Source organism: Pelophylax lessonae (genome assembly GCF_965119305.1).
Source record: "Pelophylax lessonae genome assembly, chromosome: 1".
NCBI classification, from domain to species: Eukaryota; Metazoa; Chordata; class Amphibia; order Anura; family Ranidae; genus Pelophylax; species Pelophylax lessonae.
In genome coordinates this window covers 140,068,812-140,096,052 of record NC_138768.1, presented here as the reverse complement: position 1 = coordinate 140,096,052, position 27,241 = coordinate 140,068,812, and the positions used below count along the sequence as shown (strand labels likewise).

At 44.5% G+C, this 27,241-nt stretch overlaps 1 protein-coding gene across 1 annotated transcript in view; it reads left to right on the top strand.

Moving 5' to 3' along the window:
* Positions 1–26,608, top strand: part of LOC309555193 (baculoviral IAP repeat-containing protein 1-like) — a 110,000-nt gene extending 83,392 nt beyond the window's left edge. The window contains exons 6-10 of the mRNA XM_082257049.1: positions 4,830–4,997; positions 6,722–6,883; positions 14,475–14,561; positions 16,435–16,599; positions 25,834–26,608. Coding sequence (XP_082113175.1) covers positions 4,830–4,997; positions 6,722–6,883; positions 14,475–14,561; positions 16,435–16,599; positions 25,834–26,180 — 929 coding nt within the window. The 3' untranslated portion in view covers positions 26,181–26,608. The remainder of the gene's footprint in view (positions 1–4,829; positions 4,998–6,721; positions 6,884–14,474; positions 14,562–16,434; positions 16,600–25,833) is intronic.
* Positions 26,609–27,241: the final 633 nt, after the last annotated feature.

Sequence of the window (27,241 nt, the reverse complement as noted above, 5' to 3'; positions counted from 1 at the left end):
CATGCGTCCGGCGCCCCTGCATGCAGATTAGGGGGCACTGCATGCAAACGCCGCCACTGCGTTTAGGTATAATTTGTGCAATTTATAAAGGGTAGATTATGAAGCCTTGCTTCTATGCTTGTATTTTTGGTATATCTTATTATTGTATAAAGTTTTTTTTTTTGGTTTCAGCATTGGTTTTATTGGTAGGTATAATAAAAAAAAAACTGAGGTCCCAAGTCCCTTGGTGTTTCTTGAAATGCCACAACTAAGACGTTTAAGCAGGGGTCTCCAAACTTTCTAAACAAAGGGCCAGGTTACTGCCATTCGGACATTAGGGGGGCCAGTGGGAGAAGGCTCAGGCTTGGTTGTTAGTGGAAATAAAAAAATTACATAGCACCTGTGGTCAGTAGGAGGAGGAATACTGTCCCATCATTGGTACTGGTAATTGTTGGTATCAGAGGGAGGCACTGTGCCCCATCATTTGTTTCAGTGAAAGAAATAGTGCCATATCATAGGTTTAAGTGGGAGAAATGGTGCCCATCATTGGTATTGGTGGGGGAAATATTACCAATTGTTGGTATCAATGAGGCATTGTGCCCCATCACTGGTGTCAGTGGAAGGAAAAGTGCCACATTTTGGCATCAGTAGAAGGAGTAGTGTCCTATTTCTGGTGTCAGTAGGAGGAAGTGGGACTTATTGTTGGTGTCAGTGGATGAAATAGTGCCCATGGTTTTAGTGGTAGGAAAAGTGCTTTATATCAGTGTGAGGAATAGTGCCCCAAGGGTCGCATAAAGGCAGGCAAAGAATCACATCTGGTCCGGGGGACGCCATTTGGAGACCACTGCTCTACAGGCACCTCTGGGCAGGAGATAACCCCACCCAGTAGTGACTCCAATAGTTTACTGGATGCTGTCATTCTGCACTGCATCTTCCCTCAGGTGCATTGAGAAAGCCATGTACACAGGGGAGGATTTAGGCCTCATGCACACTGATGCTGTAAAACGCACATTTTTGTGATTTTTTTTTCTAACAGCCCCCTAAACTCCCCTCTATGTTATCCTATGTGTCCATGCACACATGGACTTTTTTAGCAGCTTATCAGCAGGGAAGTTTATGGGCTGTTGTCTGAACACCCTAAAATTGCGTTCAAGAGCAGTTCTTCTGACCACAAAAAAACGCTGAACTCTCATAAACTCTAGACACGTTTAGTAACTCAGTGTTTAATAGCCAGAATAAAATAAAATTCTGGCCAATTAAATTAATAAACTCCCAAACTCCAGACTCTGATAAACTCTGATAAACTCACCTAGACTGTTTTGAAAAAATACAGCTTAGGTGAGTTTATAACGCTGATTTTCTCCTGTCAGGATAAACAGAGTTTATAAGAAACCAGTGTGCATGAAGCCTTACAGTAACCAGAAGGCCGTACCAGCAGGGCCGATCCTAGGGTAACAGACGCCTGGGTGCAGAAATATTTATGGCTGCTGGTCCTGGGGTCTGGCTGCTGGTCCTGGGGTCTGGCTGCTGGTCCTGATTCTTGGCTGCCTGTCCTGATTCCTGGCTCTGTGGTGTGCTGGGCTCTGTGGTATGCTGGGCTCTGTGGTATGCTGGGCTCTGTGGTATCCTGGGCTCTGTGGTATCCTGGGCTCTGTGGGGCCGGGCTCTGTGGTATGCTGGGCTCTGTGGTAAGTTGGGCTCTGTGGGGCCGTGCTCTGTGGTATGCTGGGCTCTGTGGGGCCGGGCTCTGTGGTATGCTGGGCTCTGTGGTATGCTGGGCTCTGTGGTATGCTGGGCTCTGTGGTATGCTGGGCTCTGTGGGATCGCATGGCTGGTCACACTCACACACATGCCATGAGACTTCTTCCTCCACAGCTCCGCATGGGAAAAAGGGGCTGGACTGGAACTCTCTGAGCAGCCCCCAGCCTGCTTGCAGTAACAGACTGAGAGGAAGATTGTAAGGAGAGGCAGCTGCTACACTACACTCAGCGATCCATCCCATCAATGTTTACACCTCACCTGATCATCTGTCATTGTCCTGTGCTCGCCTTTTTAAAGCTGGAACTGGAAACCGGCATCTCCCTCTGTCCTGTCTTCCTCCCCCACTGTCGCTCCTTCCCTCAGCTCAGTGGCATAACTAGAACCTTCAGGGCCCCGATGCAAAAAACCATGAAGGGCCCCCCTGACCCCCGGATGGGGCCCTTCCCTCCCAGCCCAGTGGCGGAATGTCAGGGCCAGTCGCAAGTGCAATGTTTGTGTGGTAGTTCTGCCACAGGTGTCAGTAGTTTTATTATTTTTATTAAATTTTTTTTACAATATAATATTTTTAAATATTTTTTTTTTTTACATTTTTTTAGGAGCCCCGTTGGAGGGCTTTGGTGAAATATCAGGAGTCTAAACAGACCTCTGATGTTCCACCTTTGAGACACAGCTTTCCATCTCCTTCTCTGAAGCCTCAGCTGCACAGAATAAATGGATAGGGATAGCTCTGTACAGAGCTCCCCATTCATTCACATACTGAAGCATTGTAACACAGTTTACTATGTTTCAGTTATGAATAGACAGTCAGTGATCAGTATGGATCACTGACTCTCCATTCAGTAAAGGCTTCATCCTGACAGATCCCCCGCAGCAACCATTAGGAAAGAAAAAAATAGACAGGGAGTTTTTTTCCCGGTGTTTCTGTGGGGCAGCCCACTGAAATTATTTTTTGCTGCCTAAACGCAGCACGCAGCTGTGCAGATATGAAAAAAGGGCTTGTTCACATGTGAGGTTGAGGGGTGGTAAAAAGCACACAAACTGTGTTTTTACCACCCCCTAACTGTTCACCCTGTAGCTGCAGAGGCAGCAGCTGGGGGTGCACATGCTGTGGCTGGAAGTGTACCCCCAGGTAAATGGGGCTGCACTACAACCACCCCGCAACTGTGTGCATTGCACGCAGTTGCAACATAGTGATGATGCATTTAGGGGGTTAAAATAGGCGGTGAGGAGGCAACATAATGCCTTTTTACCGCCTGCCAAATGCCTCTGAAAAGCGATATGAGCATGGATCGCTTTTCAGAGGAATGGCATTTTCTTGCTAGTACTATGAACAAGCTGGAAAAAAAAACACTTTTGATTGTACAAATATAGGGGGTCAGGATTAAAATGAATGTGCATACATACACGCATGTAAACACACATGTATGCACATACACACACACACACATATTCATAGTCATATATAAGCACATATACACACACATCTATATAAGCATACACACATATTCACACTCATATATAAGCACATATTCATTCACACATACACACACATATATAAGCACAGGCACATAATACATACACATATATAAACACACACATACATAGCATTGAGCTACATGGTTGCTAGTCGATCTAAAGAAGATTGGGCAATGGGATTGTAGCGTGTATGGCCACCTTTAATGTGCATTGATTATTAGTAATATCTTGGTGTATGTTCACTTGGAACCAAAGTTGCCAATACATCTGCCACGAGCCCTTGCAAGTATATGGCACCTGCCTGGGCTGTAGCGGGGTATACAGGCAGGAGTGTAATAGATGTGATATCCATAGACATGGATTTTATGTTGGGTACAGTAGATGTGATCTAGAAGGGTGATGGGCTGCTGGGCTCTGGCTGTGTATGGCGCCTGCCAGGGCTGTAGCGGAGTACACAGGCAGCTCTCCATAGACTTGGATGTATTGTCGGGTATAATAGAAGTAATTTGATGATGTACACTGCTACAGCCCTTTCAGGAGCCATACTTAGCTCTCTGGCTGTGTATGGCTCCTGCAAGGGCTGTAGATGTGTACAAAGGCAGGCAGTATATAGATGGAAGGATGATGGTGGGTTGCTGGGCTTTGGCTGTGTGTGGCTCCAGGCACAGACTGGCATCCCATGTCTCTCCTCTCTGTCTATTGTCTGTGCTGGGGGTGGGCTGGATCGTGGCCCTAGGAGAGGCCCCTGGCTGGAGTTTGCAGGATGAGGCTGGCATTGTAATGAAGGAGTCGGGCTGACAGCTTCTTCCAGTGCAGGGGAGCCATCGAGCCTGTGACAACAAAAAGAGAGGAGGGCACATCCTCCACCCCCATCTACACAATAACACAGGGATAAATGCAAATACATAGAGAAAGCCTTTAAAAAAAAAAAAAAAACGTCAGTGCTGTACCTTTTGCTTCCTTCCTTCCTGCCGGGTATTGCACTCTAGGGGGAGGCAGAGAGCACAGCACACACTGGTTTCACTTTCCTATGGGAGACAGTTGTGCTGAGGATCGAGGAGATCCGTCTCAGCCGTCCTTGCCTCTCCTCCTATCCAGGCATACAGGGGGCCCTCTAGGGCCCCCTGCAGCATGGGGCCAGGTCACCATGGCGACTCCCACAGCCCCTGTACGTCCGCCCCTGCCTCAGCTCACAACTACAAGAATATAGCAGGCAGCTCCGAGGCTGCAGTGAGAGACTTCCGGCCGGGAGAGGATAGTGCGCCCCCCACCAGGCGGCGCCTGGGCGCACTGCACCCTAAGCACCCGCCTGGGACCGGCCCTGCGTACCAGCCCACAGACCACAGTTTAGGGAACCACTGGATTGATATGATTAAGAAAGCAATGTTTTATACACATTAAAGTTTAAAAAAACAATCTTTTGACATCCATTTTCAGAGCTATGTTTATGATGCTCTGGTATATAGAAAATCATTTCCATTGACTGGTGATTAGTAGATGTTTATTGTTTTCATATTGTAAACACAGTTCTTACTTACTTTAATCATGATGAAGATGACCAACATCTACTATTAAAATGTTCTTTTCTTTTTTTTATCTTAAATATGTTTTAGACCTGCTGATCCGTGGCATGCACAACTTCCCTTGCTTGAAGGAATTATCTGTCACACTGCCTAACCTAGAGGTAATAGACCACCTGCCAAATGAATTTTCAAGACTCAACAAAATAAGAAAAATTGTGCTTGATTTACCCAATTGTGGAACTGAATCAGCAAGATTTGGTAAGAGGCCAGAGAACCTAACATTTAATTATTAGAAGTCAATGTGGCTGTGGTTGCCACCATCCTTATATGCACAAAAATGTACCTAACATTATCTTTTATGTGGGGCAGTGTGTCATTAGAATGAGCCCTAATAAACAGAAGGAATATCATTACTGAACATAATTAGGTTTTTTGATAGAGGCTAAGAACTAAAGACAAAAGAACAAATATTGGGTGCCCTTCTGTTATACAAGTGCATGCCGGAACAATTTAAACATGAAGATAATGCTGCAGGTACTGTATACACAACCAGATTTCTTACTAGGCCACATGGGATATTCACTAGAGCAACATGAGTTCCAGCAATGGCACTTATCTGCCAGGTCACTTTAGAGTTATGTTGGCTCCTGCTACTTATAGACTTACCAAACCTGTAGGGCAAACTTCCACCCTTGTATGTACAGTCTATATGTAGTGCTCATACCCGACCGCAGCCTACACGGAACTCAAACCCTCTTTAGCTGCTCCCATCCCCACCCCTGGCATGATGTAAACGCAACAGCATTAAGATAAATATGCATGGAAACCTAGTCGGCTGCTGCTAGTTTTTGTGTAGAAGTAAAAATAAGTATGTGAATGAGGGTCATCCGAATGCTAGTTTTTGAAAGCTGACATCTCTGTAAAAGTGCCCAAATAATAGGAGAAATAAACACAAATGTATGTGCAGAAATACAATTGGTATCAACTGACACAACCAATAATGTGTCTACAGAGACACAAGCATAATTTTACTGACATATTGGGGGGGATTTACTAAAACTGGAGCACACAGAATGTGGTGCAGCTGTGCTCAGTAATCAGCTTCTAACTTCAGCTTGTTCAGTTAGGCCCCTTTCACACACTATGTCCGTCGGACGGATTCCGTTTTTCTCAGCAGGGGATCGAGCCGCCGATCCCCCGCTGAGCAGGAGGATGACAGCTGTGTCTTCGCACTGTATGCGGAGACACAGCTGTCAGTTCCCCATGCATCTCTATGGGGGAAATCGGATGGAAACGGACTGTCGATCTGTTCTCATCCGATCCCATCCAATCTGATCCGCTGGACGGATGGAAAATAGGGTTTCCATCCGTCCAGATTTGACAGATCGGATCGGATGTCAGCGGACATGTCTCCGCTGACATCCGATCCCCCATAGAGATGCATGGGGGGACCGTTCAGATCCGCCAAAAAAAACGGACAGGCGGATCTAAACGGTCCACCTGTGTGAAAGGGGCCTAAAGCTTTGACAATAAAACCTAGATGCTGGTTGGTTACTATGCACAGCTGCACCAGATTCTGCGTGGGCAAGTTTTGGTAAATGTCTCCAACTATGTCCACAGAGACACAACCTGTTACTGGTTAGTGACACAACCAGAAATGTGTCTGCAGTGATGCATTCATTTTTTTCTGATACAACCAGAAAGACGTTTTGATCTACCATCTCTTGGCTTTTGTTTAAATCAGCATGGTCTTCGGTAGATAAATTAAAAAACTAACATGAAGGAAATGTAAAGGGGTTGTCATATGAGATATTTAAAAAAATGTTTAATCCACTCTGAGTATGATCATTTATTTATATCTTTGTTAAACAGTGCATGTGTCTTTTGTGTGCATGTTGGGGGGAGGGGCACAAAGTAGCTGGCCTAGGGGACAAAGTAGCATCGATTCGGCCCTAACTGTGTATGTTAATCCTGTTTTGCAGCCCAGTTCATCCCTAGTTTTGCAGATCTGGAAGTTCTGCACTTCAGTTTCAAGAACCCTGTGGAACATAATGGCCTGATAGACTCACTTACAACTTGCAAGAAGCTCAAAGAATTGAATCTGTGTGGATCATTTCTACAGGAGAGTGACATGTCTTCTCTGGGTAATTATTTCAACCTCATTTGCTGTTATGTATAATTACATATTATCTATTCTACATTTTAATTTTGGTTGGATGCAGCTAGGTGTTAAATCCCTTTCTGGGGTTTGTATATCTCTGGTAGCTCTGCACCTACATTATCCCACAAAAGTGAGTACACCCCTCACATTTTTGTAAATATTTTTTTACATCTTTTCATGTGACAACACTGAAGAAATGACATCTTGTTACAATGTACAGTAGTGCGTGTACAGCTTTTACAAAAGTGTAAATTTGCTGGCAACAAAAGGGAGTACACTCCTAAGTGAAAATGTCCAAATTAGCCATTTTCCCTCCCCAGTGTCATGTGACTCATTAGTGTTACAAGGTCTCAGGTCTGAATGGGGAGCAGGTGTGTTAAATTTGGTGTTATCGCTCTCACTCTCTCATACTGGTCACTGGAAGTTTAACATGGCACATTATGGCAAAGAACTCTCTGAAGATCTGAAAAAAAGAATTGTTGCTCTACATAAAGATGGCCTAGGCTATAAGAAGATTGCCAAGACCCTGAAAGTGAGCTGCCGCACGGTGGCCAAGACCATACAGAGGTTAACACAGGACAGGTTCCACTCAGAACAGGCCTCGCTATGGTCGACCAAAGAAGTTGAGTGCATGCTCAGCGTCATACCCAGAGCTTGTCTTTGGGAAATAGACATATGGGTTCTTCCAGCATTGCTGCAGAGGTTGAAGGGGTGGGGGGTCAGCCTGTCAGTGCTCAGACCATATGCCGCACACTGCATCAAATTGATCTGCATGGCTGTCATGCCAGAAGTAAGCCTCTCCTAAAGATGATGAACAAGAAAGTCTGCAAACAGTTTGCTAAAGACAAGCAGACTAAAGACATGGATTAATGGAACCATGTCCTATGGTCTGATGAGACCATTAGATAAACTTATTTGGTTCAGATGGTGTCAAGCATGTGGGATGGCAACCAGGTGAGGAGTACAAAGCCTGCAGTCAAGCATGGTGGTGGGAGTGTAATGGTCTGGGGCTGCATGGGGAGCTATGATTCATTGAGGGAACCATGAATGCCAACATGTACTGTGACATACTGAAGCAAAGCATGATCCCCTTCCTTCGGAGACTGGGCTGCAGAGCAGTATTCCAACATAACGACCCCAAACACACCTCCAAGAAGACCACTGCCTTGCTAAAGAAGCTGAGGGTAAAGGTGATGAACTGGCCAAGCATGTCTCCATACCTAAACCCTATTGAGCATTTGTGGGGCATCCTCAAACAGAAGGCAGAGGAGCGCAAGGTCTCTAACATCCACGAGCTCCCTGATGTCATCATAAAAGAGTGGAAGAGGACTCCAGTGGCAACCTGTGAAGCTCTGGTGAACTCCATGCCCAAAGGGGTTAAGGCAGTGCTGGAAAATAATGGTGGCCACACAAAATATTGACACTTTGGGCCCAATTTGGACATTTTCACTTAGGGGTGTACTCACTTTTGTTGCCAGCGGTTTAGACATTAGTGGCTGTGTATTAAGTTAAATTGAGGGGACAGCAAATTTACACTGTTATACAAGCTGTACACTCACTACTTTACATTGTAGCAAAGTATCATATTTTCAGTGTTGTCACTTAAAAAATAAATTACAAAAATGTAAGGGGTATACTCACTTTTGTGAGATACTGTATGTTCCCTGGTAAACCTTAAAGTAAACATACTGAGCACAAAGTCCTAATGCAAAAAATAGTTATATTTCATTTTTATTAAAAATAAAAACCATACTTGTGCACTCTTAAGTAAAATTATGCTATTAGGTTTGTCTATGGCAGGGTTTCACAACCAGGGTTGCTCCAAAGGTTGCTAGGGGTTTCTTGAGCAATAAGCGATTTCTGCCTCTCTGATAAGTTCCCACTGATCTTCTTAGCTATCTGCAAGGGGATAATCATTCTACCCACTGTCCATCACTCTAATGTATCATGAGTTCAGGGCTATAGATAATTTTTTGTTTTGGGGGGGCAGCAGGTACTAAGTAAAAGTCTTTTTAAATAAAATAAATTGTGCCAGATTCATAAAGTTTGGAAAAAGGATAGCATGGTTGTTTTGTACCATGAAATCCAATGCAGGCAAATGGAATGCGTTTGCAACCTGTTTGGGGTGTAGTTGAGATTGCACTGACACCCCAAACACAGGTTGCAAACAACCACACAAATTTGGTTTCAGTGAAATTCCAAAATTGGTGCATGCATGACTTTGGTGTGATCTGAGCCTATTCAAAATGATTGGGCCCAAATCGCACCACCCTGAAGCACATGTGAATTAAACAGGAATGTGGGGTGGTTCCTGTGTTATTCATATGTGGATCCTATTGTGAACTGAGGCTTAATCAGTCCAGCCTGGCTCACGCTGCCATGTTCATTGTGGCTGCCAGTGCTAGGCTGGACTTTCAGTAACACAAACTCAGCCCAGCCTTAGGCTGGCCATACATTATACAATTTTCTTATTCAATTTCCTTTAGATTTACCTTAATCTATGTAGTGCAAGGGCCTGCCTGACTGCATACAAATTGAAAGTGTTTAGGTTTGACCCTATATTACATGGTTTTGGTAAATCTAAAGGAAAGTTGAACAAGAAAATTGTATAGTGTATGGCCAGCCTTAGTCAATGCCATTAACCACTTGAAGACCAGGCCTATTCTGACAATTCTCTCTTACATGCAAAAATCTGTATTTTTTTGCTAGACCCTCAAACATTATATATTCTTTAGCAGAGACCAAAGAGAATAAAATGGTGGTTGTTGCAATTTTCTATGTCACAGGGGATTTGCGCAGCGGTTTTCTGAACACAATTTTTTGGAAAAAATACACTTCAATGAATTTTATTGCGGAAAACCCTATAGCCCAATTTTTTTGAAAAAATATAAAAGATGATGTTGTGCTGAGCAAACAGATACCTAACATGTCATGCTTTAAAATTGCGCACGCTCGTGGAATGGCAACAAACTACGATACCTAAAAAATCTCCATAGGCGACGATTTAAAATTTTTTGCAGATTACCAGTTGAGAGTTACAGGGAAGGTCTAGAGCTAGAATTATTGCTCCCACTATGTTTGTGGTGATACCTAATATGTGTGGTGCGAACACCGTTTACATATGCCTGCATGAACTATGTATGTGTTCGCCTCATTGTTTCCGGTCTCCGACCTAGACCATAAAGATGATCGGTGACATTCTGGTCCCTGATCACCTCTATGATCAGCGTAGCACCTCTATGCATCAACTGCTGGATCAGATGCCAGGCTCTCTAGAGGGACAGAAGAGCCCAGGAAAAGCACCGGAGAGCAGTAGGAGAAGATGACCCCTCCTGTCGCTTGTAAAAGCAATCAAGCCTATTAGCCACTAGGATCGCTTTTACAGTGCAGGGCATCGTGGAACAAAACAATACTGGAATTGTAGCTGACAGCTGCAGCCATGGCCCCGGTATACCCGCTTGAACACAATGACATACATGTACATGACATTAAGTGGTTAAGGCCCTGTTCACATCTAGCAATTTGGGATCACTGACAGAATCGCTGTGATTCTGTCACTGTCAGTGATCCCAAATCACACTGTAATACTGGCATGCTGGCAAAATGCAGCACGTGTGTTTGTGTGTAAATTATTTCTAATGGCACCTAAAATGTGGTGCAGTTTTGGCACAATTGTCATGTGATTTATCATGCGGCAAGCAGCATCACCTAAAGCTTGTCACTGAAAAAGGAGCAGGAGATTTTTTGAGCAACAATCACAGCAAAACCACCCTGCGATTTGGTGCCATTAAAAATGAATGTCACAAATATGTATGCTGTGTTTTGCCAGCATTGCAGTGCAATTTGGGAATCTCGGGTGATTCCACCCACGATTCCAAATCAGTAGATGTGAATGGGGCCTGACACAACAGTAATGGAAGACTCAGTCCAGCCTCAGTCACTAACTTTGCCAGTTGCCACACAGTCTTTCACGGTTACCTAGTCTCTGCAGCCAATTTGCTTGGACAATGGTGTCAGGGTGCCAGGAAGCCAGACCACACGAAGATGTGGACTTGCGAATGTGCCCCTGGGCAAGCGCATCCGCCACGTACTCCTCCATGGCCTTATTACCTGCAACCGAGAGAGGATAAACCCTGCCACAAGGGGGAATGGCACCAGGTTGCAGGTCTATGGCACAATCATACGGACAATGAAGGGGAAGAGTACCAGCGCGCATCTTGTCAAATACATCTTGATACTCATGATATTCAGTAGGCAACACTGAATCCGAGGAGGTACAAAGTACCTTAACAGGCCCATGGATACAAACAGCGCCACACTGTGGAGACCAAGAGAGGATCTCGACCGACTGCCAATCAAAGGTCAGAATGTGTTTCTGAAGCCAAGGGTACCCCAAAACAACAGAGTAGTTTGGGGACGATATAACCTAGAAACAGGTTGACTCCCTGTGAATGGCCCCTAGCGCCATGTCATCTGAAAACAGTCTCGTGGGTATCCTGTGCCAATTGCAGGCATCTGCCATCAATCGCCTCGATGACGAGTGGAGAAACACGGTGCTGCAAGGGTATGGAATTTGCAGCAGCAAACGTACTGTCAATAAAGTAACCGCCTGCCCCGGAGTCTACCAACGCCTGAGTAATCACCGAATCTGCTGCCCAGAGAGGACAACTGTGATTAGCAGTTTATCTGCCCCGGACAGGACCTTAGGTGCGAGCATTTCCCAGATGGGAAGGACAAGATTTCAGGAAATGCCCACCAAGGCCGCAATACAGGCACCGGCCCTCCCTCCTCTTAAAGGCCCGCTCAACCTCGGAAAGGCGAGTGAACCCCAGCTGCATGGGTTCAGAGCCAGACATACCATCACCAGGAAGCTTGGGAGGTGAGGTAGGAATGGGTGGGGAAGAAAACGTAGGAGCCAATCTGGTAGGAGGCCTCCACAGGCGCTCCTTAAATGATGGTCTCTCCCTAAACCTAATATCGATCAAAATCAGGAAAGAAATGAGAGCCTTGAGCTTGTCAGGGAGATCCTTGGCCGCAATCTCGTCCTTCAATGCATCGGAGAGACAATGAAAGAAGACAGCCACCAGAGCCTCATTATTCCAGCCCATCTCTGCTGCCAGGGTACGAAATTCGATGGCATACTCGGCAACGGTTCATGTACCCTGTTGAATGGTCAGGAACAGCTTAGCAGCAGAGGCAGAGCGAGCAGGCACATGGAATGCCCTACAAAAGGAGGCAACAAAACTCGGGTAAACGAGTATCACAGAATTATCGTTCTCCCATAAGGGATTCACTCAGGCTAAGGCCTTGTCCAAGAGAAACGAGATTAGGAAGCACACCTTGGACCTGTCAGAAGGAAACGCCTGAGGAACCATCTCAAAATAAATGCCCACTTGATTTAGGAAGCCACAACACTGACTCGGTTCACTCCCATATCGCTGCCTGAGGGGGGCTGAACCAGTCATCCCTCTGGTAACAGCGATTCCAGCTGCAGGAGCAGGAGCGGCAACAGGAGCAGCAGCAGGAGAAACCATGGCCTAGCAGCACCAGGAGCAAGGTGTGCTGTGCATTCAAGCATGGTCTGCAACGACTGAGCAAAGAGACCCAAAAGGTGATCAAGTCCAGAGAGGGTAGTCATCCAAGCCAGGATCGAGTCTAGAAGCAGGTAGTCATCCAAGCCGGGGGCCAAGTTCAGAGGCATGTAGTCTGTCGATGCCGGGGTCATCTGCTGATGCGGAATAGAGAGCCAGAAAAGTAATCAGCCAAGCCAGGTCATGCACGGAGGAACACGAAGAACAGAAAACTGCTAGCAGTGATGCACCTTGGGACACAACACAAGGGAAATGGACTGCAAGCCAACAGGTGATATATATAGTCAGGTGTGCAACATCATCACTGAGCGACGCCCAGGCAGCAGGCAAGTGATGATGCAAAAAGAGTTTATAAAAGACAACAGTCTGCACATGTCCAAGATGGCTGCCAACAGGAAGTAAGGTAGGACCTTGACAAATGTCTGGTGTTGGCGCTTTAATCATCAGGGAACCATGGTTGGTATGGTGTCAGTATGATTGCAGTACATTATTTCTATTATTACATTTTAATATAAAATGAAATGGTTCAACTCACCATAATGCAGAATCAGTGGGTGCCCTGAGTGTCACCTGCCACCAGATGCAGCTTGTCACTTGTCACTATCGCCTGCCAGCAGACGCAGCTTGTCACTTGCCACCGTAGCCTTTTACCAGATGCAGCTTGTCACTTGCCATCTTCTCCTGCCACCAGACACAGCTTGTCCCTTGCCACTGCAAGAGTTGGTTCTAATATGACAAAATGTGGAAATTTTAAAGGGAATACTTTTTCAAGGCACTGTAGCTTTGATATAGTTCTTAAATTGATTTTATTTACCAAAATTGTAAATGTGTTATACTTACTTGCTCTGTGCAAAAGCTCTGATCTTCCTCTTCTTGGGTCCCCCGCCAGCTCTCCTGACTCCTCACCTCCTCTTTCCCCCGCAGTGGATTCCTATGGGGTCATTCATGTATGCTCGATCCCGAGCTGGGCTGTTTGTGTTAATTCAGACACCCAACCAAGCCTGTGAGAGCAGGGAGAGGGGAGAGAGCCGCAGACATGGACACCGCTGGACCTGAGATCAGGCTTAGGGGTACGAATTTAGGGGGAGGGGGGGCTGCTTAGGGAGCTACTATTAAGGGTCCATGCATGCTGGGCTTAAAAAATGCTGCTTCCACAAGAGTTTTGTGTTTTGCCTGTAGAAGCAGCTCAATGTTATCCTATGTGCCCTTGCACATTAGGATGTTTACAGGCATATTTTAGGCTCAGAGTTTAGAGGCAGACAAAAAAAAACCCCTTCAGATTTGCATTATTGGGAGGAGTTTTCTGGCAGAAAAAAGCTAAATACTCCTAAAAGCCTGTACAAAAATACTCTATATGAGCGTTTTTTTGCTGGCCCAGTGTGCATGGTCCCTAAAAAGTTTATTTTTAATGCAGAGACTGCATTAAAAGAGAAGCATTGGTCCAGTGCTGCATCTGTCCCCACCAGCTCTAAGACTGAGAATCGAATGATCAAACACCACTGATCGATCAGTTCTCAGAGCTCTGTGAGCAGAGAGCTGGAGCGCTGGGCTGTGGATGGGGTAGGAGCAGTGGGCTCAGGCTGTCAGCGGGTCGCTGAGAGGCTGAGCCATGTGCCAGAACCGGTCCAGGGTTGTGGATGGATCCCGAACATATTATCGCGATCTTTCGCCAGCCTGGACCCCCTCTGTGATATCAGCCGATAGCGTCCTTCAGCACGCTGTCTGCTGAAAATAGGTCAAAGGATTGCCGAACGGATTGCACTCCTGTGATCCAAAGAAGAAGTACAGCCAAACAAGCTTTGGCTGTACTTTAAGGTAAAAAAAACTTTTACTTTTACAACAACATTAAACATAATGAATATCTTTAAGCAGTAAAACTAAAAGCCAATATTCTCTAGCAAATCTAAACCAGCATAGTGTGATTCTTTGCATAACCCTTGGGATAACCTGGTTTTCACACTGTACTGTCTCTGTTCTTTGCAGCTGAAGTAATGAAGAATTCAACATCCTTGGAAGTCTTAAATTTGGACAATCAAAAAATATTAGAAAAAGACACCGCTGAGAACTTTGGTAAATGCCATTGCTGTTTACAGTATTATTATCATTATTAATAATATTATTATTACTACCTGAACATAAATATTACAACATCGGCTGTAGTAGTGCAGGATGCCTGACATCCACAGAGGCTACAAAATGTTTACAGAGATGAGGACAGAGCAAGGTCTTGTCATTGGGGACTCTTGTCAATGGTGTCATCTCCATAGTCATCTCCATAATCATTCTGTGGACTTTTGTGGAATTCAGGCAGTCAGCACCCCACCTCCAAAAACTTCTGCTTGTAATCCATTATGTACCTATAATGAAAAGGAAAAAGAACAAAAGTTACTATAGAGGAAGATATTTCAACAATTTATGTAAGTACTGTTTATGTAAACCCTCACCTTGTGAACAACCCACTAATAGAAATGAAAGGCAGAACATTTGTGTATAGACAAAAAAAAAAAAAAAAAAAAAAAAAAAAAAAAAACTTTATAAACACTTCCCACCCCCCTTTTTTTTTATAAGTGATCACATTCCCTCTGTTCTTACTTGCATAAGAGCTGGGGGAGGAAAAGCAGCTGTACCCTCACCCGGGAAGGGGGAGGGGGGGGCATGTCAGGACAAGTCTGATCATTGGAGGAGAGCAGCCTGAGTTCCCAGGACAGCTAGAAAACTGACCATAATGTGCTCACCTGCTTATTGTGGTCAGTTTTTAAAAGGATGACAGAGGGACTGGCAGAAACACCAGGGATTTCACACATAGGAAGCAATACAAAGAGAAGAGTATACTTTTTCATACAAGTACATGGTACAGAAGCCACATATTGGGGATATGAAATGTTGGATTTACATATTATTTAATAAAAAAGTTATGCCCACTTTTGCATTACTTTCAGTACAGCCCTACTCTTCAGTGGTGTATCCAGCACATTAATGCCAATGCATAGTAAGAGCACACAGCATGAGAGCCACTGTGGTCTTGGAAATGTCTTATCCCAACAGCCACATCACTGCCTAGTGTCATAAGTGACATGCTTTATGTTCTGATATAATGATAAATACAGCTTGTTCCATGTCCTGACATAGTAGTGTGCTTGGAAAGAGCTGGCTTTTTGTAACGACCTGCCGCATTAAAACACAGAGAGGTGGACCTATTTTAGTATTGTTTTCAATCTTTAATGAAGAGGCTTACCTTTGCTAGATCCCTATAAGGACAATTTACTTTCCCTAAATCTCTGAACATTAGTGTAGTCACAGTGATGTAAAATATGTTGGCTATAAGACAGAATGAGCACTCCTTTTGAATATTGTTGTTGAATGAGAGCAAACTAGACAGTGTGGAGATTCATTAGGTTGTAGGTTCATGGGGGTGTTTACATTCCATTTTGACCGTTTTCATTGTAAAAACTGCAGTTCACTGAAAACTGAAAAATCCGGTCTGGGTAGCTATAGTCAGTGATTTTGCTATTTGCCTAGAAAAATTACAACTGGAATCTGTTATCTGTGTATTCTATTGCTGAGTAAAGTAAACCTTGCCTAAGAGAAATGTAGACTTCCATTCCTGACCACCTTCTAATAATGCTAGCTGCCTGACTGTTACAAATGTCCACTTCTGGCCCACTGACCAATACAAGTGCACATATCAGGAAAGTAGAGTAAAATCAGTTCTTATATGCACACTTGTTTGGGGTTAGTGCTACAAAGTATTGAAATGAGAGAATCAGCTTGAAAACCAAGCAGCTAGTATTTGCAGAATGAGAAACAATGGCAGCATTCATAGGTCTCACAGCAAAGATTTTCTTTAACTCATAAGACCAAGGGTAAATGTATATAAGATACGTAGCATAGTTAGAAATACTGTAAGATATAAAACAATATAATAAACCATGATTTCCTATAGCTGCAGCACTGGGCTCCCTCATTCATCTGAAGAAGCTGTATTTGCCAGTGGGCCAAGGAATGACTCATGCTGCTAATCGCATTATTGAACAGTTCCAGAACCTTGCTAACCTCCAGTTCCTCGCCATGAAGGAGATTCTTGATGATAAATCTATTGCACTTTTAGGTGAGTACTTCATGGGTATGTGCTAGTAAGTGTCTTCAGGACTGGCCCTCTGTGACCAATGACCATCCTTCTCTTTAAGAGACGCCCTGTCAGGTCTCTAAAGCTTTAAAAATGGAACACCTCTGTAGTAGGAGACAGAGGATACTCACCCCTCCAATGACCAAATTCTCTTACCTCTGCTCCATCCTAGCCTGCAGCCCAGGAAAGCCTCTTCAACATCAACATTTCCAAGATGCCTGTAACCCACTGTATATGGGTTAATGTCTCTAACTTTCCTCTAACATCACTGTAGGACTCGGTAGTACTATATGAGTAAAACAAAGGAACCAAACACATGGCAGGGGACACAGGCATCCAACAGTCCCTGGAAGTGTTAAAAAAACAGAAGAGGCTTTCTGTGGCTGCAGTGCTGTAGGTAGGAGATATAAGCCACCTGAGAGGTGAGTATACACTGTTTTGTGTCTGCTTTAAAACTTTAGATACCTGGCAGGGTCTCTTTTAAGTATATCTATGGTCAGAATTAATATGGTCATATATTCATTTTCACATTGAATTTTAATTATTTTTCTAGTATACTCCTTTTAACCACTTCAGCTCCAAAAGGTTTTTCCCCCTTCATGACTAGGGATGATCGAACGGTTCGGGTCGACCATCGGTTCGACCCGAACATTGACTGTTCGAAATTCGGCCGAATTCCAAACTTTTTGCTGAAAAAGTTCGGAATTCGTCAACCAAAACCGACCAAAATGCAATGGGACAGGAACTGGGCTTTAAAAGCCGGTGATTGGATCAGAACCATCAGTAAAAGCCAATTGAGGGGGCAGGAGGATGCTAGGAATGTGATTGGAGTGACTAGGGGGTCCAGAGGCCAATCAGTAGTGAATACGCCCCCGAGTATATAAGATAGCCCCGCCAAATCTCTAGCATTGTAATACAGGGATGTGGAAGAGAGTGGAAGCAGTTCTGTTACTCCTGCTTCAAAAGTGTCATTTAGCAATTTATTAGTGTGAGGAAAGGAATATCTAGTGTAGTTAGGGTACTATTTTCCACTATAGTTAGATTCAAAAATCTAGTTTCTGTAGGGAAAGTGTTAAGTGTCAGGGTGACCATAGTGTAGTGTAGGGTGAACTGACTCTGACTGCTATGGCAGGGTGACCAAACCCTTCCATGTCAGGGTGACCGCCATAGAAAAAGATTGTTTGTATTAGAATTGCAGTAGAGCAGGGTAGTGGCTCAGCTCCTTTCACACCTGGCCGTTTTTGTTGTAGGCGTTTATTGGGCTTTTTTGTGGACATCTTTGGAGGCAGGCATGACATCTGAACTTCTGTGTAGGGATATATATACACACACACACACATATATGTATATATACACCTACACACATATAGGTGTGAAAGTAGCAGAACCCTATGCCTGCGCTAATGAAATTATTTGCAGGCATAGGGCTCTGCTCCTATCACACCTATATGTGTGTATGTGTATATATACATATATGTGTGTGTGTATATATATACCCCTATACAGAAGTTCAGATGTTATGCCTGCCTCCAAAGACGTCCAAAAAATGTCCATAAAAACGCCTGCAACAACACACCTGGGCGTTTTTGTTGCAGGCTTTTTTTGGACATTTTTTGGGCGTGTGGAGGACAATGGAGGAGTGTCCACACAAGAATAGGGTTGCTGCACTTTACTGATCATAGTTAGAAAATGGCATAACACTTATATTACATTGACATACCATACTTTCTGGAGTCACTTGACAATACATAGCCAATGACATTTATTGGCAAACTGCAGCTGTCACATGTGAAAGCATATGCAGCAATTAAGCAGCTATCTCCCTCTAATAGCCTCTCCTTCCACCTGGGGTCATTGGTACTCACAGGACTGGGTTCTCTATATACACCTCTACCGGGGCCCTCAAGGGGAATAGCCTCACCCAGAGAACTCTAGGCCTGGCCTAAAAAAACCTTTTGCAACCCACCCTAGACCCCTCAAATAAGGGTCAGGAAGTTTAAAGCCAGCTGTCCTGGAGTGCAAGTCTACTTCTCCTCTTGCCCGTTCCAGTGCCTTCATAGGCTGGCTATACCGGTGCTGGTGTGGGGTGTTTGGCTCCCATGCTTCATCTGCACTAGGGCTCCTCCCTGGCTTATATTTGGGCACTGACTCACCCATTACATCACTGCAGGTGGGCTCTAACTAAAAGGGGCCTAGCACCTGATGACACCGTTTGCTGTAACCAGACACTATTCTGGCACAGAGACACCTAGTGGCAGGCTAGCTAACTGCACCTGCTTGCATGTCATAATGTAGTAATATGGTGTGTATACTAGCACATTATGGCATAAAGCTCATGAGCCCAGTTTTTATTTATTTTGTTTTTTTTGCAGAGGTTTAATTCCACTTTAAGTCTTTAGCCACTTTTTAAAGTCATCTCCTGGAAGAATGTGAATCCTCTATGTGTTTGTGACCCTCCATTAGTGATGCAGATATATCATTTCTTCAAGAAGCTACACACTTTCTATTTGTTAATCCGGTGTGGAAAGTATGAAATTCAGTCACTCTCTAGTAATTTATGGTTAACATTTACAAACCTCACTGAATTTTATCAATATATACAGAATGTGTTTCACGGTACATTAGTGATCTGGTCAAATAATATAAAGAGAAACTAAAAGAATCTTGGGCCCAGGAAATAATGAGTTAAAGTGTATAAAATGTGTAAATGAATCATTCCTGTGGATTTGGCTGCTGTGAATTAAAGAGGAAGTAAACCCTCCTCAGGAAGTTGTACCTATAGGTAAGCCTATGATAAGGCTTACCTATAGGTACTGTAAATATCTCCTAAACATGCACCGTTTAGGAGATATTTACCTTTAATGCAGCCAGTGACGTCACTGGCGCATGCGCTCTGAAGGAACGGCAGATCGTGCCGTTCCTTCAGAGCCCCGTGCCGTGACCGTCGGCTCCCGCGCGCGTGCGCGGGAGTGACGTCACCGCGGCTCCGGCCAATCAGATGGCCGGATGCCGCGATCCCAGAAGACGGGCGACTGTACATGTCGCCCGTCATACAGGTAAGCGGACGGCACGGCGGGGGCTCGTTCTAAGGTAAGTATTTCATAATGAGCTAGTATGCGATGCATACTAGCTCATTATGGGTTTCTCTTTCAGGATGTAAAGAAGAGAAAATTTTTTTTTCTCTGTGTACAACCTCTTTAAAACAAGTTCTATATAATCAAAACACTGAGCCTCATGCACACAAGGCGTTTTGCAGCTACTTTTAGGAGCGTCAGATGGTTTTTTTTTGCTGCTTAAAAACGGCCCTATATGTTATTTTATGGCCTCATGCACACACTGATGTTTTGAAGCTGTAAGTGGCATAGGCATTTTCAAGCTGCGAAAAAACCCAGGGCCAGTGCGTTCTGAGGACTGACGTTACAGCTGTAAAAACGTCTGACGCTGCTAAACATTGCTTATACAGCGTTAAGTCACATCATACGTTTTTTACGGGTTTTTTTAATGTAAAAATCAATGGCTCCCAATGGGAGCCCATTGATTTGAATAGAAGTCGCATCAAAGTCGGATCATGATGATCCGACTTGTGGTCGAATTGCGCTCTGAGGATCTTGAGGGGGAATTCCATGCCGAAACGAAAAAAAAAAACAACGTGGGGTCCCCCCCCCCCAGGTTTCCCAAATGATCAGCAGGTCTCGGCAGGCATGGAGGCCGCCGGATCCGCTGATTGGCTCCTGCTGTGTCCAAACACAGCGGACGCAGGTTGCTGGTGGTGCACGCGTGCCCCAGACCCGGAAGTGTCAAATCACGTTCTAGGTGAGTGATCTGGTGCAGAGCGGCTACTCTGGCGCAGAGCGGCTGCTCTGGTCCCCCCCCCCTCTGGTCCCCCCCCCCCAGGTTTCATATCAGACCCTTCAGGTCTGGTATGGATTTTAACGGAAACCCCACGCAAAAAATTGGCGTTGGTTCCCCCCCAAAATCCATACCAGACCCTTATCCGAGAATGCAGTCCAACAGGTCAGGAAAGGGGAGGGAACGAGTGAGTGACCCCACCCCCTCCTGGACCAAATTTAGTCCACACGCCCTCAACATTGGGAGGTGGGTGTTTTGGGGCAGGGGGGCTCTGCACCCCCCCACACCCCAAAGCACCTTGTCCCCATGTTGATGGGGACAAGGGCCTCTTCCCAACAACCCTGGCCAGTGGTTGTGGGGGTCTTCGGGCAGGGGGCTTATTGGAATCTGGATGCCCCCTGTAACAAGGGGGCCCTCAGATCCCGCTCCCCCTATGTGAATGTGTATGGTCACCCCAAAAAAGACAGTGTAGTGTAAATAATGACAAGAGACGGTTTTGAGAAGTCCTTTAATAAAAGTCTTCCTCCGATCTTCTTCCTCCGATCTTCTCCACTGCCAATCCGGTCCTACTCCTACGATGTCTCCCCTCATTATGCCGGCTCCGCTCTTTGCGGCTTCTTATATAGCCGTGGGGCGTGGCCACCCGGTGACATCACCTGGAGACCCCGTTGTGTCGTCACCTGATGATGCGTGACGACACAAGGGGGCGAGGTCTTCGGGTGGCCATGGCTATATAAGAAGCCGCAAAGAGCGGAGCTGGCATAATCACAGGAGACATCTTCGGAGAAGGACCGGATTGGCAGTGGAGAAGATCAGAGGGGGAAGATCGGAGGCAGATTTTTAATAAGGGACTTCTCAAAACCGTCTCTTGTCATTATTTACACTACACTGCCTTTTTGGGGTGAATGGGTAGGGGTACAATGTACCTCATACCCATTCACATAGGGGTGACCGTGATCTGGGGGGGCCCCCTTGTTACAGGGGGCATCCAGATTCTGATAAGCCCCCTGCCCGAAGACCCCCACAACCACCGGCCAGGGTTGTCGTGAAATAAGGACATCAACATGAGGACAAGGTGCTTTGGGTGGGGGGGTGCAGAGCCCCCCTAGCCCCAAAGCACCCACCTTCCCATGTTGAGGACGTGGCCTAGTATGGTCCAGGAGGGGGTGGTGCTGCTCGCTCCTCCCCTCCCCTTTCCTGACCTGCTGGGCTGCATGCTTGGATAAGGGTCTGGTATGGATTTTGGGGGGGACCCCCACGCCATTTTTTTTCCATTTTGGCATGGAGTTCCCCCTTAAGATCCTCGGAGTGCAATTCGCACCACAAGTCGGATCATCATGATCTGACTTGGATGTGACTTCTATTCAAATCAATGGCCTAAAGCCGTATCAAAGATGGTGCATAGGCAACCATTGATTTTGACTAGAGGCAGAAAAACGCTGCTAAAAGCTAACGTGGCTAAACGCGCATTGACGCCGATAAAAAAAGATACTAAAAGCACGTTTTTACAGCTGATTTTTCCTGGCATTGGTAGTGGCTTTGCAGCTTGTTTTTTCTAATGCCCTGTGTGCATGAGGCCCAAAAGATGTTTTCATAGATAAACTGCGCTGCTCTAAACCTTCATAGACAAAATATAAAAGATGATCATAACAGACATGCTATAGCAATGAAAAATAGCATAAAAGGTTAAGTAATCATATAAACAGTGAATAAATCCAAGTAAAAAGTCCGAAATAAAAGATTGCTTGTGCAGATGTAAACAATACAGGTGCTCCACCTCTCAGTGCCTCCAGTGTTCCCTTACAGACACACTCACCACAAGTTGTGGACCTACTATTGTAGTCAGGTCAGTAGCACTTGTGTTTGGGGATATACCCCTAAGTCTCCAACGGCTTGTTCCTATGGGTCCTTCTCAGATGGTGTACCGTCATGCAGGGAGGATCACATAGCATAAAACTGTTTGATTTTATTAACACAAACATAAATATTGTAAACACTCACTTTTTTAGGTGCCTATAAGAACTGGAACTGGGTATGTATGGCTTGCATAGGGAGGACAAAATGGCCGCAGCTGTGCATGTGTAAAAAACCAGCGTGTGCTCCAATATATTTCTAAACACAAGCTCTACTGACCTGACTAGCAATAGTAGGTCCACAACTTGTGGTGAGTGTCTGTATGGGAACATTGGAGGCACTTAGAGGTGGAGCACTTGTTTTGTTTACATCTGCACAAGTACTCTAAAGCCTCCTACATACACAACGAATTTCCGCCCACCGGTCGTCCGTCGTTTGTCCAGAGTGGTGTCTGTTGGTTGGAATGTGCTCTAGACTGCACACGAATTTTCCCGCTCGACAGAAGTGATGTCATGTGTTGGATTGCTTTGTATGTATGTGTTCTTTCATCTCTGAGCATGCCTAGTCTTGCTCATAAGATTTTTCACCATCGAAATCTGTACTAATGAGACGAAAATCGGATGTGTTTTGATGGTCGACAAAAATTATATAGCCTGCACACCAGAATTCTTTCGGCCGAAAAGTCGGAGTCGGTTGTCGGAAGCACCATACTAACAAGCCGAAAATCGGCAGATCGGTCGTCGGACGAAAATTCCCGGCCGAATTTCGACTCGTGTGTACGGGGCTTTATTTGGGACTTTTTACTTGGATTTATTCCCTTTTTATATGATTAGTTAGCATTAATGTTATTTTGTATGCTATAGCATGTGTGTTATGATCATGCTTTATATTTTGTCTATGAAGGTTCAGAGCAGCAGGGTTTATCTATGAAATTATCTTGTAGTCAAATAATATGTCTAAGTTAAAAAATAAATAGTTGTAACTACTTTCGCTGAAGTACTTTTATATGGTATTAAACAGACTTATTGTGCTGGTTCCTAATAGTAACCCAGAACAATCAATCAGAATTTAATCTGAAATCAGAACAAGATGGATTTTGATTGGTTAGTTTATTGCATATAAACAAGTAAGTTAAAAAGTGAAGATTTCATAGATGTTATAGGAAACATTTAGAAGGTTTAATTGTGTCTAAGCAATACCCTAAAATGTACCTTTTTCTGGAATTTCTCCTGAAAAATAGGTTCGTATTAAACTTAAAAACGTAGAATTGAATAAGGCTAATAGTGTCCTATATATTATTAATTTGAAGGCCTTAGTGAGCCGTGAAACCACAAGATCATGGCTGTATATAGAGTGATATCTCTGCATTATTGACTACCCTGGGTTTTAGGGCAACCGGGGTGCTCTGAAGATAAGTAATGCATGTACACTCACAGGCCACTTTATTAGGTACACCTTGCTAGTACCGGGTTGGACCCCCTTTTGCTTTCAGAACTGCCTTAATTCTTTGTGGCATAGATTTAACAAGGTGTTGGAAACATTCCTCAGAGATTTTGGTCCATATTGACTTGATAGCATTACACAGTTGCTGCGGATTTGTTGGCTGCACATCCATGATGTGAATCTCCTATTCCACCACATGCCAAAGGTGCTCTATTGGATTGAGATCTGGTGACTGTGGAGGCCGCTGGAGTAGCAAACTCATTGTCATGTTCAGAAAATTAGTGGTGAGATGTTTTGAGCATTGTGACATGGTGCATTGTCCTGCTGGAAGTAGCCATCAGAAGATGGGTACACTGTAATTATAAAGGGATGGACATGGTCAGCCACAATAGTCAGGTAGGCTGTGGCGTTTAACCACTTGCTACCCGCCTGCCATCAAATGATGGCGGAGCGGTGCAGCTATTGTTCTGGGACGCCGTCATATGACGGCGCACCAGAACAGCCTCTCTTGCGCGCCCCCGGGGGCGTGGACCAGCAATCGTGGCCGGGTCATGTTGTAGAACATGACGCGACCCCGATCTCAGTAAAGAGTCAATGACATGACTCTTTACCCATGTGATCAGCTGTGTCCAATCACAGCCGGTCACATGTAAATGAGGAAGTGACGTTATTCAGCTCTCCTCGCCTCACACTGTCAGAGTGTGAGGCGAGGAGAGCCGATCAGTGGCTCCTCCTCATAGGGGAGACAAGTACAAGTAATCAGGACACGGATTACACAAAATGTAAATAAAGTGCCAATTACTGCCCACCATCAATGCCTACAGTGCCTGCCATCAGTGCCCACAATCAGTGCCCATAGTGCTGCCAGTCAGTGCCCATCAGTGCCTCATCATCTAGGCACTGATGGGCACTAACTGGCATCACTATGGGCAATGATTGTGGGCACTGATGGTGCTGCCCATCAGTGCCGCCTCTCAGTGCCCATTAGTGCCACCTATCAGTGCAGCATATTAGTACCTTCCCATCAGTGCCCATAAGTGCAGCCTATCAGTGCCCATCAGTGCCACCTCATCAGCGCTCATCAGTGAAGGAGAAAAAATTATTTTCAAAATGTACTCACAGAAAATAAGAAAAACGTATTTTTTTTTCAAAATTTTCTGTCTTTTTTCTTTTTTTTTTGTAAGAAATAAAAAACCCAGAGGTGATTAAATACCACCAAAAGAAAGCTCTATTTGTGTGAAAAAATTATAAAAATGTCATTTGGGTACAGTGTAGCATGACCGCGCTATTGTCATTCAAAGTGTGAGAGCGCTGAAAGCTAAACATTGGCCTGGGCAGGAAGGGGGTGAAAGTGCACTGTAGGAAAGTGCCTAAACAAGGCTCAGTTGGTACTAAGGGACCCAAAGTGTGCTAAGAATATATTCCTCACACCATTACACCACCACCAGCCTGAACCGTTGATACAAGGCAGGATAGATCCATGCTTTCATGTTGTTTATGCCAAATTCTGACCCTACCAAGTACCATCTGAATGTCGCAGCTGAAACCGAGACTCATCAGACCAGGCAATGTTTTCCTAATCTTCTATTGTCACCTCCGTTCCCTGTTCTTAGCTGACAGGAGTGACACCCGGTGTGGTCTTCTGCTGCTGTAGCCCATCTTCTTCGAGATTCAATGTATTGTGCATTCAGAGATGGTATTCTGCATACCTTGGTTGTAACGAGTGGTTATTTGAGTTACTGTTGACATTCTATCATCTCAAACCAGTCTGCCCATTCTCCTCTGACCTCTCAATAAGGCATTTTTGTCCACACAACTGCCACTCGCTGGATATTTTCTGTTTTTCTAACCATTCTCTGTAAACACTAGAGATTGTTGTGCATGAAAATACCAGTAGTAGTAGTAGTAGTCACTTAAATCCCCTTTGTGGCCTGTGTGTGTATGTCATCCCAAGGAGCTTTTAGGTAAATACTGTTAAGAACGGTTTTATTTTAAGTTAGGATAATTTTTATATAATTCTAGGTTCTCAATGTTCACATTTTTTCTATGTATATATTAAAATCTTCATAGCTGATGCTACAAGAAATGGCTATCTGAAAAATCTTCAACAACTTGAACTTCAATTCAACACCAACATCACTGAATCTGGATGGAGAAGATTTTTTGAAAGATCAGAGCACATGCCGGAACTCAGTAACCTGAATATAACTCGCGTGTTCATACAGCAGATTAAGTCACATGCTACAACTGTCATTTCCTTTGTGCGATTCGTGTCCAGACTACCGCGCCTGGTGTACATACAAATGTATGGCTGGCTGCTTGATGAAGATGATTTAAATGTGTTTAACTCAATGAAAAAGAGTCACCCTCAAGGTAAAAGTTTAAAGATTGCATGGCAGTGGTTTTTGCCATTTTAACCCACCATTGAGAATTAGAATATTAAATATATAGATATCCTAAAATGTTTGAAGGCATACAAAGTAACCTCATTACAGATACGGACAATTTTTACCAAGGCAATTATGAAAATATGCATTAGCAGAGGTTACCTTCTTTGGCAAATGCATGTATAAATGATCAGTAGATCCTGAAGTTATATGCACACTGGGAATTTCCTGAAAAAGTCAACCTTGCCCCCTTTTATTTTATTTATTTTGGTCAGTCTCAACATTGCAGCAATATCCACTATTCTTACCAATCACGAGGGCCCCTGCATAATTTTGCATCGCTGAAACGTAGTAAAATGTATGTTCCCCCTCCCAAAGTGCCTTTTATCTAGAGGGAACAAAAATAGCAGCTATACTTACCTTTTACCTCACTTCCCCAGCAGCCAATGCTCTTCTTTTGGATCTGACTGTGGGATTTGGGTGCATCCTTGGCATCCTTGCTTACAATGCAAGACTGCTTGTCCTGCATTGTATGTAATGATGTCAGAGTGCCTGCGACCAGTGGAGTGGCTAAGGCTGGCCATACACGATACAATTTTCTTACAATTTTCTGAACAATTTTCTTGAAATTTACTTTCAACTATGTAGTACAAAGGCCTGCCTAATTAGATACAAGTGAAAGTGTTGTTAAGCTTTGACCTCATATTATGTGGTTTGTGGTAAATCTAACAGAAAATTATACAACAAAAGTTGAACATGTATGGCCAGCCTAATGCCCCGTACATACGTTCCGATAATCGTACGACTACTGTTTCGTAATTGTTGCATGTTACTGAAATCGAAACCAACTCTGCGTACAAACCATCAGATTTTCTTCGTACGATTCACTGACCAAGTGTATTTTTCGTAGCTACATATCGGAAGTGATGTCATATACGTCTGACCCCTGCGTCGTGCAACGTCATTTGACTATTTCCGATCATGCGTGGTATTTGTTGATCGACTTTTAGCATACGCATACTGTACTGACGAAACGATTATTGTTCGATAAGATGTCGTACGACAGAAGTTTTCCTGTTTGTCCCTTCGGA